The 19,626-nt window shown below is 40.5% G+C and overlaps 1 protein-coding gene across 1 annotated transcript in view; it reads right to left on the bottom strand.

Annotated features, from left to right (window-relative positions):
* Positions 1–3,059: 3,059 nt before the first annotated feature.
* Positions 3,060–19,626, bottom strand: part of LOC150076923 (bile acid-sensitive ion channel-like) — a 36,574-nt gene continuing 20,007 nt past the window's right edge. Inside the window, exons 10-13 of the mRNA XM_090385736.1 lie at positions 17,294–17,342; positions 8,129–8,169; positions 7,779–7,854; positions 3,060–3,206 (exon numbers count right to left, since the gene is read on the bottom strand). Coding sequence (XP_090241862.1) covers positions 3,060–3,206; positions 7,779–7,854; positions 8,129–8,169; positions 17,294–17,342 — 313 coding nt within the window. The remainder of the gene's footprint in view (positions 3,207–7,778; positions 7,855–8,128; positions 8,170–17,293; positions 17,343–19,626) is intronic.

Raw genomic sequence — 19,626 nt, forward strand, 5'->3', positions numbered from 1 at the left:
AAATGAAGAATGTAGAACAGACGATGGAAGATTGGAGAGCCTTCCTCATATACAAATCCCAACCAACTTGTATTCCTTCAGGTTGCACAAACATCAGAATGTCGATTGTCAAAATCAGATAAACACTGACTGCTAAAATGCTAACCACAATCGACGTAGTTTTATTTCCAACATTTGATTTAATATTTACGTAAATTCCAGATAGAATCAATCCCACGAATAACATCTTCCAACTGGTCCATTTGTGAATCTCTTCTTTCTCATTGATGCTGTTATTACGTACGCTGATAACTGTATCATTAACTGAATTTTGAAAACTCTTACCTTGGTTCTTCGACTGCATTGCGTTTACTGGAATGATACTGCTCATGCTTGTGAGGAGCTTGAGATCCTGCAAACAGGCCCCCATACGGCATGGGTGTCAAATAAAAGATCTTGTGGATCAATAATAGAACATCGCTACTCAGAAAATGCTGTTGCATAAAGGATTAATATATTGATTTTTTATGAGAATCTTTAATGAGTTTAAAGAGCAAACAGCGTCGGTGGATAATTAAATGTGTCTGCATATTAAATGGGAAAATGTGATTAAATAGACGTTGAATAGCAGGTGTGGACATAAAGTAATGAATATATTTTTTTTTCTCGGCGTTTTACGTGTCGAAAGAATTACTAGAAGGAAGGAGAAGGCTGTTTAAATATTTTTCTTCAGAATATTGTCGTAAATTGCTTGTTTGGGGACTGAACACAACGAATGCGTGTCTCTTAGACGTTTCGCGATAGAAATAAAGGGTGTTGAAGGGTACTGCGAAAAGAAAACAGTGAGAACTGTTGCTCAATAGATACGACGATACCATGGCTAGAAGCTATTATTGCAAATGACTCTTTCACTTAGTTCATGATGGAGATATCGAACGAAAATTGACGTGTTTTTTTTTTCTGATGAGGCATGGTTTCATTCGAAAAGAAAAGTGAACAGCCTTGCAATTTAGAAAAGCGACTCCTTCTGCATACAGTTGCTCTCTGTGATGTAAATGTTGGTGTTTCGTTGGTACATTTTGATTGCAAGGATAACTGCATTGTGCAGCATTGTGTCTGTTTTGAAGAGGCACTGGATATAGGGCCCCGAACTGCGCTTGTCTATCCGGGCGAAAAGGAAGACTGGGGGATAGACAAGGGTGAGGAACTTACAATTAGGAGCCGTCCCAAAAACTACCATCTCTTCTATCTTTATACTTTACCCCAAAGGGGAAAAAGGATAAAGCTGTAAGAGGTTTCAACAATTATCAATTGGTAGTTGATAATTGTTGATAATTTCGAATCCTAGTAAGCGTTCTATGCACTAAAATTCTTCCAAGGTTTCAGCACTGTGGAGTTTTCAGGTTGTCCTGTCTATATGACAAATCTGTGATCTGTCTTTGCTTGCCAAAGTTATTTAAAAGTAGCTTATTTAACCATTCACCTCAGAGTTGGTACATAGGGGAAACACTGGAGACTGCCTCTAAAAACAAGAATACCTTAATTCACCACAAAGTGTTTGCGCGGGTGGCAGAGTGGTATCGTCACCATCTTCCCACACCAGCTAGAAAAGGCATGGGTTCGAATCGTCGCCGACGATTCAAGGAATTTTTATGGGCTTCTTTCACTCCGTGGCTGAGTTAGTTGGTCTTAGGCGTAGATAATAGTTTGAGGGTTTTTGTTTTTATTAGTGCTCTTGTGAAGAAAAATCAGACCACATTTCAAATGATGATGCATCGTCATTTGAAATATTGTTCTTTTATTCCCCATATTGTATTGCGATATCAATCGTCGCACATTGACCTGCCGTTGAGCCCGTAACACGCGTTTCCCTCTTCGCTTAGCACGAACATCCACCTTGCGTAATCCTTTACAGTTCTGTTGGCGGGAGGTGGTTTGACCCATTCGACACCATTCTTCGTGCACCTTAACTGTAGTGGGCCATGAGCAACCGACAATACATGCCCTTTTCCGATATGGAAGCACCCGACTCACGAGTTCCCACAATCATGCCCTTTGGAAACTCCATGATATCTTCACTACATCCCATAACTGCTACTTTATCACTTTAAATTGCACGATCAGATGCATATTACCACTGTCCTAGCGTAGAAAGCAGTTCCGCTTTTTATACTGAAACGGCAAAAAAGAAATGCAGGTAGACTCCACTCTGAGGGAGTCCTCTGTTCAGGTTGTAATTTTTTGTGTTTGTCTGTTGGTTAGTAGAGCCTCAATATGCCTAAAGCAGTGGGTGTCGAAGTACTTTAAAAGTGCTTTTACAAACATTTTAGGGTGCGGCAGCTTATTGAGATGAGTCTGTAATCCTTTGCAATCTGGGAATGAGTCTTTTTAGGTAGAGGTTTTGTGTGGTACAGCTTCCACATCAACTATATGTTGGCGGTTTGCAGGACGTTATTATATGCTTGGAGGAGAAGATCTATTATGTAGGGGCTACAGATCTTAATAATAAAGAGGGGAAGCCCTCGAGCTCAGTAGCCTTGTTTGGGAAACTGTTGATGGCCTGAGTGAGGCCAGCCCTGTTGATTGTAATAGAGGACAGTTGTATTGTAATTTCATTTGTTAACTAAACTGTAAACGAGTTCTAAAAGCTATATAAACAATTTAGTTTTGTAAGAAATTGCAGAACATTATTTTTGGAGTAATACTTGTAAAATACTGTAGAGAATAGCACCACTGAAAGAATTTAGACTCCTGGATACAACTCATCGTTAATAAAACAATTTATTAAGAAAAAATTACATGAATATGAAAACTTTTAAATATAAGTACAAATATCAAGAAATGTAATGCACATTGGGAGTAAGAATTCAATTACAAGTTGACCTAACCTGGCGTACGGCTGGTTAAGATTTAAATCACTGTCTTACGTATGGATTCCTTCGAAAATGTATACTAAGCTATACTTTTTCAAGGATTCAGTGATTCTCTCAAAAGAACCTAGGAATAGTTAGGAAAAAAACCATTACCATAGAACTCGTCACGTGTACACAAAGTAATAAAAACACAGATGAATCTTTTCTCTATTTTACTACTCGCTCAACTGTCATCGAGTTGCACAGAAACCTTGCTACCATTATTAAGCTCTCTAGAAAGTCGCAGACTGCAACGAGAGAAATTCCAAGCCATATTCCAACGTAGCCTCCGATGTAACTAAAAACCTCCACCATCTAGAAAAAGAAAGAAATTAGAAAAAAATTATATATGAAAACAAAAAAGCAAGCGCTCTCTCTCTCTCTCTCTTGAATAATTATTTGGATAATTACTTGTTGACTTATCGTTCACCCTGTGAGAGCAGAATATATGATAAACGTAATAAAAGTATTTAAATTTCATAAAGAAAATGCAGCAGTTTTAAATCTGGAGGATGTCTGATAGGCAAATCTAATGTCAAATAAATGAGACAGTTTGGACGTTGGTTTATGGCAAGTTACAATCATCAGATATCGGATTTCAGTACATGTACCTGGATCGTCCGGGTACCTCTGCAGCAGATGTGGTTACAATTTATTTTCCTACACAGTCATCTGGAACGTTTTTCAAAACTTGATGTACTGGCAATGCTTCAAGTTCATCAAAAATCTTTGTGTAGGATTTGTTTATTAAAGGTCCTCTTTAACCGAAAGAGGAGAATTAGTAATTCAAATCTGGAATCAAGAAGATCAAATGAATGGATCCCACACACAGCGATTGTCCACCCATGAATGGATGGTTTGCCGAAAAGCATCCCCGATAAATTTCGTTTATGAAATGTTTTCCCACTGGAAATTTGGTTGACTAAACATTTTCAAGGTTAAATGTGTGTTAAGCACCAAAGAAGCTAATCATATGAGATGTCAAAATGCTTTATTTGGTTTCCCGTTTGCTTTACGAAAAGTCACAGTTTCCGAAGATTAAAAAAGCTATGCATCTCTCGACTCAGACCAAATAACACAACCACGTTGTCAAAAAAAATCCCATAAATTTCCTTGCCTCATTAACGGGATTCGAACTCAGGCATGTGCCATCCTCCCCCAGAGTGGGACTTCTCCCGTATCCGATGGTTATTATTTTTTTTAATGAAAACCCCAAACGCGTGAGGTACAGTATTAGAACCTTTAGTATACCTAGTAACGTTCGTGGGTTGGAGGTTGAGAAGACGAAAGAAGATATTTGTTGACATTGGACTTGAACTTCGGTAGATTGTAATTTTCAGGAAATACGAACGAAGGAATGTTGTTCCAGAAAACGGCAGTTGAATGAATAAATGAGGAAGATGAAAAGTTGGTCTGTGTGTTTGAAGTTGGACAGTAAATGGATGTTGGCTGGTGGCAGCACGTGTTCGGACTGTTTCGAAAGAAAGAGCGGGAATTATAGAAGCCAATTCAGAAGAACAGTGCCCATGGAAGTATCTGTAGAAGAGGCATGCAGCAGAAACAGTACGTCTGTGAGACAGCGAGTGGAAAGATTCTGTTAGAGAGGAGTCATTAATTAACCTAACTGCCCTCTTCTGAATGGAATCTAGAGGCCTGAGAGAGGTTTTGGGGGCACCACCCGAATTGTGGGAACAATATTCCATGGCAGGGCGGATTTGCGATTTATACAGAGTGAGTTGCTATTTGTAAGAAAAGTAATGCCGAGAGAGAAAGAGAAAACCAAGTTTTTTAGATGCAGAGGAAGCAATATTTGTAATGTGCTTGTGCCAAGAGAGATTAGAAGTCAGGGTAATCCCCAAAAGAGATATATCATTTTGCCTAGAAATCGGAGTGTCACTAAAGATAAGCATAGGAGCAGAAGAATCCTTTTTGCGAGATATAAGACAAGACTGAGTTTTAGAAGGGTTGAAATCAACTAAGTTGTCTTTGCCCCACTGGAGAATTACCTGAAGATCGGCATTTAAGGAATTGATTGCAGATTTTCGAGAAATTGAAGCTGATTGAGCAGGGCAAGGTTTCTCAAAATGGAAAGTGGAATGCAATGTGCTATCATCGGCAAAACTATGGATAGGATTTCCAGTCAATGGAAGAAGGTCATTGATATACAAGAGGAAAAGAGTGGGAGAAAGAACTGAACCTTGAGGTACACCAGAATTAGTGGAGAAGTTAGAAGATAGAGAGCCATCTACCATCACCTTCAGTGAGCGGTCAGAGAGAAAACTGGGTAACCAATTACAAAAAACCGTTGGCAAACCATACGATGGAAGTTGTATAGAAGACCTTTATGCCAAACACGATCGAAAGCCTTTGAGATGTCAAGAGCAATTGCTTGTGTTTCACCGAACCTTTCCATTGAATTTGTCCATAAATGGGTAACATAAGCCAGAATATCACTAGGGGATCGACACTGATGGAATCCATACTTGCTCTTGGAGATCCTCATGATTGCAGCTGAAAATCGTTTCGTTTTTACCCCTAGGTATTGTAGATGCGGAAGGAAGCTCAGCTTATGGTCAATGACCACCCCTAGGACTTTAGCGTGGGTCACAATTGGAAGCTGTTTCCCTGAGAGCTTGATTCACGGCGGGCGGCGCAGGTCAAGCTTTGATTTAAAAAGCATCATTTTTGTTTTTCTGGTACTGATTTGAAGCTTGTTAAGAACTGTCCAGGAGTAGAGATCTGCAGTCTGCGCGTGTAGTACAGTGGCAGCGTCACCGTCCTCCCCACACCGGATGGTAAAGGCCCGGATTCGAATCCCGTCGATAACGCGAGGAACTTTAATGAACCTTTTTCACTCCGTGGCTGGGTTAGTGGGTCTCAGGTGTAGATAGCAAGGTTTTCCCCCCAGAAACTGGGATTTTTCGTCCAGCAAAACAGACAAATCGACCATAGAACACACGCAATTAACAGACATAAGATACACAGCACGGTAGATAAATTTCATTATTCGGGTGGCCTAAAAATAATAGTTTAGTTTTTTTTTTTAATAGAGATCAGCATGGATAAGATTTGCTTTGTTTTTAAGGTCGCAGCGTGATTTCCCAGAAACAACCACCGTCAGGTCGTCTGTTTAGAAAGCCAGCTGGGAAAGACGTTGTTCCACACGAAGGGCCTCAGCACAGAACCTTGTGGACATCGCCGAGAGGTTGGTCTAGTTATTTGCAGAAGATTGGATATTCCTGCAAGAATAATTTCACTGACACGATCTGAGCAAACGTTGACATCAGGAGTTTAGAAAGACTAATCCGACCAAGGAAAAGAAGAAAAGAAATCTCGCAGGTCATCCCATTCTGCATTCTTGTAATGCCAAACAACACGAGGTTGGGAATAGCCATGAGATGGAGGCTCCATTGGAGAAGAGACAATCACCAAGTTGTGATCTGAGGCGCCTTAAGGATCACTCACTTCGACCGTGTACTTAGAAGGGTTGTTTGTGAGAAAAAGATCAAGCGCGTTGGCTGTATGGTTAGAATTGTCCGGTATCTTTGTAGGTAAATGAACAATCTGTGCAAGGTCATTAGTAATTGCAAAAGCCTCAGCATCTCGACCAGCTGGGTCCGTGTGACCAGAAAATGGAAAACAGCTCGGTTATACCATTATGGTCATCGTAAGGGTACATAAAAAAAAAAAAAAGTAAAGTGCAGCCATTATCAACCCACTGCAGGATGGAAGCCTCCTCAACAATTCATGTTGAGGGAAATGGACCATAATCTACCACGCTGGTCCAGTGCGGGTTGGCAGATCAACCGTATTCAGCAGGCAGGGGATTGAACCCCGGTCTACTCAAAGAGCGTGTGCTACTGCACTCCCGCTCCTGCCCACTCGGCTACGGACGCCGTTTAAGGGGTACATATTTTCATCAATTTTCGCCGTTTAAGGGTACATATTTTCATCAATCTGCAAATACCGTGCATAGTGTCCCATAACAGATTGGGTGGTTGCTGTAAGTGCATCAGGAAAATTCGGCCATATTGTGCCGTATATTGTTGTAAATTGCGTGTGGTCCTTGGCCGATTTGCTGTTCGAATTTCCGATTTTTCATCCAACCAAGGTCTTTTCCACCCGGTGGACACACGATAGAACCGCCCCAACAAACTGAAATGTGTTGCAATCATATCTAACTAAACTTTTGGCCCAATATTGCGTATGGCCCACACGCATTCCTGAATCGTAATCTCGCCAGTAGCGGGAATTAAAGCGATTGATGGATCCTCCAACAAGAAACACTACTTCGTCTAACAATTATTCGTCCAAATAATTATCTAAACAGATCAGGACAATCGTCGTTTCATGGTATGCTCAAAGCAAAGCAAATTCCTTCCCTTGGTTACAAACATCAGCAATAATTCTTGAACAAAATGAGGTTTCTTTGCTTTAAAATATTTTTTTTTCCTGCACAGTGTGGACTGGGTAACATAACACTCCATTGATCTCGTACTCTTTGAATACTGTTTGGAGAGCTGTAAAATGTTCTTTTGTACGAGTACTGAAGGCCTCCTTTAATTTTTTACATACTACAAAGTGGTCATCAACTTCTCGACAAGCTAAAGTTTATCTAATCTAATATTGAGTATCTTTCATGCTTAGTTCGCACCTTTATCCGGTATTAAATACACACAGATGCAAAATATTCATGGGTCTCCAACTGGGAGTCCTTGTATTCCTGGACCAGTTGCAGCACCTGCTGAAGAGGATCTAATTAATTAATTATTTCGTATTTGGCGAGATTAGCGATGCATATAAAGTCTGCTGCAGTTTTTTTAAGAAATATTTGCGGATGAGTGGAAACATTAGTTGCAAGAAATAATTATGAAAAAGAAAATTTACCTCAAATTTAGGCTTGAAGGAATATTGTAAAACATCTCTGTCCAGTACGAATGCTACGCTGGATTCCTTGAGATCCCTGTAGAAATACAAGCAGAATCGTATTGCAATGTTTCTCCATTATTATGTATTACTGGAAATTCATTTTGATTAAGTGGTGAAAGTTGTAGAGATTCAAATTAAATGCTTATTTGGTTTCACTCTAATGGACTGGACCTGACTAGAATATTTAAAGGATAAATTTAATTAGATATTTAAGAGCAAACGCCTTGAACTAATTTTAAGTAGAATACAGTAAAAATTAAGTTTTCTCTTTAAAACGTACTAATAATATGTCTAACTGCAATACTTACTCGAGGGTACTGTCAGTGTACAAGTCTTCCAGTTTCATGCTCTGGAAGGACAGAAAAATTGAATTTTACTCAAACAGATAACTAATTCGATTATACACTAAACATACATACACTGCTCTACAAGATCCAGACACCCCTCCGTTTAAAGTGGGTCACGTCTAACCCACTTTAAACTCTACCCAAGAACACGTATCAGACAACTATAATTGTGCTCATAAGCTTTCGAGAAGACGCGATCAATGAGGTTAACAGAATTCAATATTCAAGGGCGAAATATTTCCATGAATACCGCAGTTTGGATTGGTCTCTTGAAGATTCCATGACTCTCGTGGGTTCCCCTTCAATGCCACAATAATCATTTAAGTATACCTTGTTTCTAGATGCTGGTGAGAACCCTCTTTCGTTATATGATGAGCTAACGTCTCTGACCTGTCTGCCCTCTCAGAAGAAATTGCTGCTTGTTGGTTAACAAGTAGGTTCTTATTAACAAAACTTATATGGAACTTCTGCTAGTTACGAGTTCTTGGCAATTTCCACTTTACTGAGTGCTGTTTATGCTTCCTTCTCCATTGTCTCTGCTAAAGTACGCCTGATAAGAATTATATGTTTGATCTGATCCCCTGAAACAATAATTCCACAGTATAATTTTACTACTAAGACCCCTAGTATTATTACAGACAAGACCAAAGTTGGTATTCCCAAAGTGGAGTATAAAACTTCCTTTGACCAATCTCTTTCTAATTGTATGGTTAACTTCAAGTGACCCCATGGGTTCCATTCATGACACTGATAATAACCAAAATGCTTAGCCCAAACAGATTCAATTGTGAGAATACTCATCTCTCAAAGTCCCCATATTTCTAAATGAGTCGTCAGGTGTTCATTTGACGTTGGTCCTTTCTAGGTTAAATTCTCCATGGGCAGGACATATCTGAAAATCCATTAAAGTTGCACATTGTCTCCCAAACTTTCTAGGTGCGTTTTGCACCTGCCTTCAGGCAGTCCTTTAGCACAGACTGACGTTTCATCTTTCACTACAGGACATCAAGGAATCTATCCTAAGATTTCTGAATTGACATCTTAGGAATCATTTGGATAGGGACAATGCCACTTTGAAGGAGCTTATCTTCAAAAAACCGTTTCACTAAAGATTGTGGATTGCCCACAAAACCACACCGCAAAAATACTAGATTTCCATTCGTTGTTTCCAGGTCATTGAGTTCTGTTTTCAGGAGGGGCCCAAATGACACCATAAACACAAGAGATGCTTGGGCCGATCCTAATTCATTTCATACTAGATAAGTGTAATTGTTATTATGAATTCTCTCAAGGAACATTCTTAATGACCAAAGTTGTATTCCCCCTCTTTTAACAACTGTTCTCCTTCTCTAAACCATTGAAAATGTCTGGATTTGCTATAACTTCACATTTAACTTAAATTGGTCATGCTCATGTGCAATTTTACATGTACTTTCATGGTAACTCTTGGCTTATATTTCACTATTACCATTATTGAAATCATCATGGGATGAGAGTAAGTTATATTATTTGCGATACATGTAAATGCTTTCTGATCATACTCCAGTGACAAGACAGTTATCCATTTCAAACATGTGTTTATCCTTATTTTATCACACCATAATTCCTGAATTGCTTGCGCTGAACCTTTTATAGTTGAGCCATCAAATCTAATCCACCGTAGTAAAGCAGGTGGTTTCTCTGCCTGCAATTTACAAGTGAGAATGACTTGGTCTCCTTCATTTCCACTAAGAAATGAACTTTCTCCAATCAATTATACAAGGCAATGGTCAGGCCACACCTTGAGTTCTGTGTACAGGTCCGGAGGCCTCATTTTAGGAAGGATGTAGAGTTGCTAGAACGAGTACAAAGAAGGGCAACAAGATTGGTGAGGGGAACAAAGGTGTGCACTTACCAAGAAAGGCTTAAGTTCTGCAAATTGCAGTGCCTGGAGAGTAGGCACCTGCGAGGTGATCTGATTGAGGTGTATAAGGCCTTGAATGGGTTCAGCAAGCTGAATGCTGATGGGATTCTTCCTTTTGCTCAGATTAAGTACCTAAGGGGACACAGTTTCAAATTGAGGAAAGACAGTTGTAGAATAGATGTGCAGAAATTTGCCTTTAGTCAGTGGGTAGTTGGTTGGTGAAACAGACTTCCATCCCTTGTTGTGGAAGTTGATAGCCTAAATAAATTTAAGGCTCAACTGGACAGGTATTTCGGACGAACGAAGGGTTTTTTTTTTTGGCTGATGCTGCATAAGCTTGCTTTCTTGCATCAAATGCCTCTACTAATGCTAATGCTAACATTGTGTTGGGTTCTGTTGTATGTTCTGGCTTTTGGCCGAAGGGCCCCCTCCCCTGTTGGGACACCACGTTACCCGCACACATAACTAGGCTAGCCAGGGTGCCCATAATTCTCTGGCTGGTTTCCGCAAGGGTCTTCTGAGTTTCCTGGAAAGTAGTTTTTTCAAGTTAAAAAAAAAAAAAGAAAGGAAAAAGATAAAAGAGTACAGGAGGCACAGGATGTACTGAAGAAAGTGAAGGAAACGGCATACAGATAGAGCGACGGAGGAAGTAAGGATAGGATTTCTTCCACCTAGGCGGAAAGTGGAAGAAGGGGGCCCTCAAGAGGATTGGAAAGAAAGCCACCTATCAAGAAAGACACGTGAGATCGTCAGGTGGCTTGGAAAGATTCTACCCTAGATTTAGGGTTTAAAAATCATGCCCTGGAGTCGAAGTTAAATTACCGGGGTTAGCAATTCAAGTGACCTGAATGTCAAGTCCAGTATGTGGAAGTAGTTAAAGACGATCACAGTCGGGTTAAGACAAACGAATCTGGTGGAATGTTCTATATTTGAGAAGAAGTTGTCGATCAGTGTGCAATGGTTCTAGGACGCTGTACCGATGATGTCTTTTGGTGAATTGGTCATGGGCGAAGGCAGAGAAACCGTGGTACTGGTCTTCTTCATTGATCAAAAGATGTTCATTACCTCGAGGCAAGGCATGTATTTTTGTTATGAGCAATGTTCGCAGGTGACCGTAGAGCGAAAAAACATAGAATACATGAACGCAGTCTTCGTTTTAACCACAAAGGCAGTGAGGGTCAGCCACAATATTCACAGAGACAAGTTTGTGATTCATGGATCCATTGTCCGTTATCAGAAATGTGGTGTATAAATCTGGGTCGTACCATGCTGGAGTTGTTTTAGGGTATATCTGGGATATTTGAGGTAAGAATTTTTTTGTAATGGAGCCTTCGGGGGTGGTTTCTATCTAATTTGCCAGACGTTAAGAAGATGGACTGAAAGTCGTTTGTTTTTCTTCTGTGATGGTGTTTGCTGGATTAGTAGTGAAAAAAAATCTAATTATTATTTTAGGGTTGCCCATAATTGATTACATTAACCCTGTACAGAATTTGTGTGTGTAAATTGCGTGTATTCTATGGTCGATTTGTCTGTTTTGCTGGACGAAAAAACCCCGGTTTCTGGGGAGAAAAATCTTGCTATCTACTCCTCAGACCGACTAACTCAGCCACGGAGTGAAAAAAACCCATTAAACTTCCTCGCGTCGTCGACGGGATTCGAACCCGGGCCTTTTCCACCCGGTGTGGCGAAGACATTGATACCACTGTGCTACCGCGCAGACAGGTTAGTAGTGAAATCCAGGATGGTGGCAGCGAACCCCTTGACAAACGATACTGCACGCCTTTGAGAATTACACCTTTGAGAATCACGCCTTTGAGAATTCAGAGGGAGAACTCCCGCCAGTATTTGGAGCGCTGAGTTGCTGACCATGTAGTAGGCACGGGTGAAGGTGAGAATGATATTAGCTGAATGGAAGTGAGCTTTCTTTGATTACGAAAAATGAGTGCGCAAATTATATCAGACACCTGCACAATAAGTTATAGTGGGAATGAATACAGTTTTGAATAGCGCTTGCAGAGAGTGACGATCGCGGCCCATTTTTGTAACTTTGTTAAGGCTTCATTGGCTGTTGTTTCAAGCGAAGCTCTAAAGGTTCGGGTGACTATCCGAATCAGGTAGTTTGCAAAGACTTGAGTGGAAACAAGGCCAAGGTCTAGGTTCAGTTACTCGTCCACAACCACATTCCATAGGAATGGGCCAAAGACATAACCATGGGGGCAGCCTCTGTAGACATTTCTGGAGACTTGTCGATCGGCATTTCTGAGTGTAACACTCCCATCTTTTGTTAGTACACTGGAGTGCAAAATTTAAGGACCAGTCAGGTTTTCACCTGTAGCTTTTCGCAGGAGTAGCCTGGCTATGGGAAAAGCATACCAAAGGAACCTTGTGAGGAACAGAAATGATGAAGGAAACAACAACGGAAACAAAACGGTACAAAGGGATTTTATTCAAAAATGGCTGCCATGATACAGATGCATCACTGCCAAAGATGGAACAAAGGGAAGAGGTGGTCCTCAGTAGGAGATATGGCCACCACTAATGTCGATGCAACACCTGTCCTGCTTAGAACAATGTTGTTGATAAGTTCTTGCAGTAACATAGTAGATTACAACGTAATAATCGCAATGACAATAGACACTTTCGTCATTGTCTAAGTTCGCTTCTGTTTGTTCAAGTCATGAAATTTCTGTAAAACTTAACAACTGTGGCTATGGTACGTCACAATGGTGATATGGCAAGTAATCATTGCAATCCAAAGCGAGAACAATCAGTTCAGAGGAAGACATGGCACTGGTTAGCTATTGGGCGATGCCTTGATGGTCTTTGCCTGGGTTACGGGCCTTTTGCTGGAAATTCTCTTTATAGAAAAGAAAATAAATTATCTTTACGTATATTACAATGAGTATCTCGTAGACGAATTCTCGGTATCCAGAAAACGCGATGGACAAGCAGGAGCACAATAATTGAGTTTGGAACCCGATGGCAGGTGGGGGCATCAGTGTGGCATTCATCCGACCCGTGGGGTTGGGGGAGGGAACGGATCATTGTCTGTCATTCCTGATGTCCCTATCTGTCCGAAGGTTCCACTACTCTAGACCAGGTAAGATTTCGCCTCGCCTCTTGACCCAACACACATTCGAAAAAACTTACTATAATTTTTTTTAGGATTACTCATTTATTCGTAGTTATGTTTATTTCTTGTGTTAGAGAATTGCTTTTTAATTTAGTTAAATTTTGAATAGTTAAACATAGATGTAAGATAATTCACCGGCTATGATTTACTAGCTGTGAATTCCTTAGTATTAGAATTATTAACCTCAGACACTTTTCTCCACCCCCAGTAGGTTTAATAGGTTTAGCTTTTAGGGATGAGCGATGGGTATGTTAAGTCCCAATTCTAGCAGCACACTGTTGTAGCGAATATGATCGTTAGGCGGATGGTAGGACACGAGATTATCTTCTACACAATGTCATGCGTAGTTGGGATTTGGCGTGTCCATCCTTGAAGAGGATGCTCATAGGGCGGGTGGAGGGTTGATGTGGAAATCTGCTGACATGCGCACCGCATGTCGGTAAATTTCCACACATATGAGTTCCTCTTCGTGCGAATTTGGTTACTTCTATAAAATCCACCCTTATCTTATTTTCTTTGTGTTAACGATAACTCCACTTTATAATTTAATTCCTGCAGCGGTTTTGTTCTGCTTACAACTAAGCTCTGAGATCAAATGTACCGTAAAACCAAGCATTCCCCTAACGTCTAGAATTTCAGTAGTCTGCAAGATCAGGAAATTCTTTGCCACTGTCGCGTGCCCATGGTGTCCTATCGATGATTTATCGAAAAATTGTTAGTAGCGATCAGGATGTCATAATCCCATTATATAAGGCTATTGTTAGACCATACTTGGAATACTGTGTTCAAGTATGGAGACTGCATCTAAAGAAAGACATTGTGCTTCTTGAGAGGGTCCAAAGACAGGGAACTCGCCTGATGAGATCGGCAAAAGAGCGTCCATACGAGGAAAGACTTCAAATATGTGGGTTGGGTTGTGAGCTTGTGAACTAGACACCTTAGAAGAGATTTGATTGGGGTGTTTAAGACTCTGAGAGACATCAGTAAAATGAATGAGGATGAAATTTTCATGGTTATAAATGATTCTAGAACAAAGGGCCATAATTTTAAGTTACGGGAGGAGATGTTTAGACTGGATTGCAGGAAGTTTTTTTTAAGACAGCGAGTTATAAATCACTGGAATAAATTGCCTATATTGGTGACAGTTTGGTGCAGTTTGAGGCTGACAGTTGGGGAAAATCATAGGTCAGCTGGATCGCTGACTACGGAAGGAGGGAAATGCATAAGTTGTCTATATACTTTTCTCTTATTAATTATTTTTTTAAAAGCTTGTTCTTCTTATTATTATTTTACTGTTATTATTATTTATTTTATTTTATTTTATTTAGTTATTTATTTGTTTTTTTCCTTGGCTGGTGCAGCATAAGCTATAGGCTTCCTTGCACGATGTGGCCATTGCTAATACTAACTTTAATAGGCTTTTTTCACTCCGTGGCTGAGTTAGTTGGTCCCAGGTGTAGATAGCAAGGTTCCCCCCAAGAACAGTGATTTTTTCATCCAGCAAAACCAGGCAAAACCAGACCGGAGAACATGCAATTTACAGAGACAAATATGGGTATGTGTAAGAAATTAATCCTAATATAATTGTTTGTTTTTTGATAATTTATCTAATGAATACAGCAAAGCATGAATTTGTCCTTCGACCGGCTCCAATATGTGTTTGAAACTATTTTTGTGAGTGTTAATTACATTTTCAATGGCTTGTTTACTCTGCGTTAACCTCTCATTTTGTTCTTCAAATAATATTTTAAGCAGTAAAAGAATCGATTACTGATAAAGGTTAGGAAGATTTAGATATTACAAGCATTATTTCAAATAATACCATGCAAGCGATGACCCAACCCCCTTTCAATTCTTAAGCCTACAAATGTCGATCAGGATATTAATATCAAAGATAATCCTAACCATATAAATAAGTAGCAACCAACTACTAGGAGTTGAACAATCCAAATTCATTGAAGACTCCACGATGCTGGTAACTTAGCCTTCAATGCCACGATAATCTTTAACGTATACCTTGTTCCTAAATTCTGGGGTGATTTGGTGTTGATGAGAGTTAGCAGAGAGAGTCATTTACAAAAGGAAAACACAAACAAACATTTATTTAGAGACAACTTTAACAAGTATACGACATCAAAAATATACTTAAAGATATAGAATAAGATACAGAATAAATTAAATACTAGGAACTCGAAATGCTAGGAACAAATCATTTTAGCTACAACCGTTTCTGATAGGTAGGAATCAGGGAGTTTACTTTTCTGTTATTTCAGACATTCACCTTTCACTCTCCTAAAAAAAGCACTGGTAGAATAATATCCTCACTTACCACATTTGCTCTGACTGGGACTTAGACACTCAATCTGTCTTCCTTTCCACCGAGCTCGCTGCAGGCTGAAGCCGGTACCTGCTTGGCAACTAGGGTGCTGGCTCTTGTCTTCTCTTTGTCTTAGCAATGGCTTCTTCCACCTTCTCTCTGGCTGCTCTTCTATTCGACTCACTGGACTGCTCACTCACCACTTGGGTTTCCCAAAGACTCTCTTTTATATCAGAAACTTCTCTCTAAGTTTATTCAATCTCAGCATTTGATTGGATGTTGAAGTGAGGACTCGTACCAAGCACTCAAACAGCGCATGATGGAAAAGGGATGACCACAATACCCCACACGTCCAGCATGTCAGATATCTAGCTAAGAATGTATAAACAAATCCTCTTCACTACCTTTTTCGGAATGGAAGGGTGACACCTTATACGAAGTTATTCACTTACGTGAGAATCACGGTTTTCCTCCCTCTTTAGACCTGCATTAGAATTCTATATCTCTTGAGAACTCTCATTGAATTCTCATTGTTAGGCTCCTAATAACAAAACTTATCTGGAACTTCTGTTATTACAAGTGCAAGTTTTTTCTGATATATTCTTTTTTATCAGTGTATGGTATTTTTAAATAATACTGGTCTTCATTAGTAAATTGGGAAAACACTGATGAATGTTGATGTTATTTAGTAAGTGAGCCGTAAAGATTATACAGGAAACAAGAGAGGAGAGTAATTAAGTAAATAAAGATCAATTCATAGCAGTAAAGCAAAATTAATTAGGGGAAGAAAACTCTGCTCTGTTACAGAAGTTTTATTGAGGTCTACATAAGCAATCGGTCTGTTGGTGAAATTTCAACAGCACCGAAGATCTCTAGTTGGATAAATGTAGATATGATCTGCAACGGTGGTGGACTGAAACGACCTGGAAAACCTCTGCAGATGAACGAACGTGCCATGTGGGCCCTACAAAGAATTGTGCACTAGGAACGTAGGTCCACATTCTTACAGCACTCGCCCAGCGTGAGACAATTGAGACACGTTAGCACTAGTATAATGCGCAAGACGCTGCATGATATGGGTTATCACCACAGTCATGCAACCGTCCACAAGCGCTAATCATACCGACTACTGCCAAATGCTGCCTATCTTTGTGTATGTCCCACTGTTCTTGGACCATAGGAAAATTTGCTTTGGAGTGATGAGTCTCAGTACATGATCTACCAATCTGTTAGTCATGCATCCATGAATGGAGAAAGCTAGCTGCAGGACTCTATTGATCCAATAACGCAGTTTGGCAGATGCAGTGTGTGATGGTCTGAGGCTGTTTTTCATGGTTTGGCCTGGGACCATTGGCTGTTTGGGCAAAAAGATGAATGCTAAGCTCTATCTAGATGTCCAGCACAATAATGCATTACCCACTTTTCGGCAGCAGGTCAGTGAAGTTCCATACTTGGGTCAGCAGGACACCGCATCATATCAAACTACTGTATGGCCTTTTTTGAGGACGAGAGCGTTACAAAATTGTACTGGCCCAGAGCCCTAGTCTTACAAAGAACTCTGGAGTGAATTGGATTGTCCCTTGCATGTGAGGAGTAACTGCAAACAACCAGAGCTGAACTTGTTGCCAATTAAGACAGAATGCAGAAAATATATAGGACGATATTTAGAAGAAATAGCAGAGAAAGTACTTCGAGAAAACTGCTTAATGAAACAGCTTAAAGGTTTTGCACGTAGCAAGTGTTATTAGAATAATTTCTATCCAAGTTACTTACTTTATTCCGCAATTTTCTTGCAGTGAGTGTGGATTGATATCTGGTGTAACTGCAATAAAAAAAAGGATTTTCTTTATAACACGATACACTTCTGATACATCACTTCAAACAATTTTAAAACTGAAAGCATAAACCACATGAAATGCGAATTATATAAACAATTGTTAAGTAATAAATAGTAAACTCAAAGAAAGTTTTAGTTGTTGGTTTCTTAACAGTGCAAAGAAGCATATTTGACCGATCAGCCATTGATCGGAGGCTTCAAAACAAGTTAACAGCTGCTCGCATAACCCCAGGGGCTCACATCTGGTGACTATGTGCTTGGCACACCCAGGGTCCTTTTCTTTCTTGGTGATTCCCTTTTACTTCTCTCTCTCTCTCTCAGGATAATTCAGATATTTTTTTTGGCTGGTGCAGCATAAGCGTCAGGCTTCTTTGCACCATATGGCTAATAATAATAATGACGTGGCTCTGTTACGCTGGGAGACTATTATTATTATTATTATTATTATTGGGCGCGATGGCCCAGTGGTTAGGACACTGGACTACCAGCCTGATGGACCTGGGTTCGAGTACCGCCTTGGCGGAAGCGAACGCGGCTCCATCACACTGGGACACCGGTATAATAATAGTAATAAATTAGAATAATAATAATGAATAAATTAATAGTAATAAACATCGTGAAAGTTGCTCCCGTGGACCTACCTACCCCAAGGTCGGAGTGGCAGCTAAGGCAGACTCCCGAGAACTACCACTGGACATAAGCCGAAGCTAAGCAGGTCCACCTCCATAGATGGATGATGTCGCAGAGAAATATTAATCATACTGCATCGAGCGTGGAGAAGGATAAAGTCACTTGCGTTCAGGCCTTAGTCAGAGGGCTCGGCTCGAAAAGTTGTAGACAATCTCCCAGCCAAGAGGATTAATGGAAGAGAAGCGAGAGACCAGCAGCAGAAGAACCGAAAACAGAAGGAACCACCAACTTGAGAAAGAAGACTTCAGCAGAAGATAGAAGAATTAAGAGTCAAGATAGGCCAATTGACCCAGTACGAACGGGGCAATAGGAGTAAGAAATTAATTGGAAAAGTGAAGAGCATCCTCAAGAGAGACAGCGTCCACAGCAAACATGAGACAAAAAATCAGAGTATAGCAAAGTACTTGGACACATTGAAGCAGAACTTCCTTGCATTGAGCAAGAGACTACGCTGATAAAAAGAGTGCTCCTAGAGGAAAATAAACAACCAAATCTTTGATGAGGACCAAAGATGAATCTCGGAGAAGATGGGAAAGAATGGAACGGACCACCAGAGAAGAAGACGATTGAGGAGTTCTGGGGGGGGGACAGGAAAGTAAGACACCTGGATAGAACTAGAAGGCAAGAAAACCAATGACGTACAAGAAATGAGAGGGTGGGAGATTCGGGAAGAAGTAAAACAGACGATCAAGAAATCTCACAACTGGCTAACTCCAGGAACAAATAACGCCCACAACTACTGGCACAAGAAGCTCACTTGCACCTGGCAGAGCAGTTCGCCCGAATGATAACGCATCCAGAGACCATCCCGAAGTTTCTCATTCAATGAATTCACATAGCGGAACCCTGAAGAAGAAGATACCAGAAAACCAGCGAAATATAGGCCAATCAACTGCCTCCCAACAATGTACAAGATCCTGACCAGCTGTATAACCAGGAAGATATCACACCACTTGGAGGGCCAGAACATAATGGCGAACAGCAGAAAGGATGCAAGCAGCTGAGCAAAGGATGCAAGGAGCAATTAACCATAGATGCCAGGATTATGGAGCAAGCCTATAAGAAGCGTCGCACCATGTAAGCAGCCTACATCGATTACCTCAAGGCCTTCGACTCCGGGCCTCATAGCTGGCTAATAGAGGCGCTGAACATCTACAAAGTCAATCCGATAGTGACAAACTTCCTAGGGGAAACGATGGCGAAATGGAGTACCACCACTAAGGCCGAAAACATCACAATCAGGCCAATCCCCATTAGAAGAGGACTCTCCCAGGGAGATGCCCTGAGCCCATTGTGATTCTGTCTAGCACTTAACCCACTATCCACCATGTTCAACAGTAGCAAATACGGATATAACCTCAAAGAAGGAAGGAAGAACCTATACTCCCTCACCCACCTGATGTACATGGATGACATCAAGCTCTACGCGGGAACCGAGAAGCACCTCCAGCAACTACTCCATATCACCGAAGAATTTAGCAATAATATTAGGAGGCAATTTGGTCTAGACAATTGCAAGACCCATGGATTCCGTCAGGGAAAATTAGTCAACCGAAAGTACCAACTGCAGAGTGGTAAA

This window comes from Mastigoproctus giganteus, chromosome 12 (genome assembly GCF_048544385.1).
Source record: "Mastigoproctus giganteus isolate SK-2022 chromosome 12, ASM4854438v1, whole genome shotgun sequence".
In the NCBI taxonomy this organism is placed as follows: Eukaryota; Metazoa; Arthropoda; class Arachnida; order Uropygi; family Thelyphonidae; genus Mastigoproctus; species Mastigoproctus giganteus.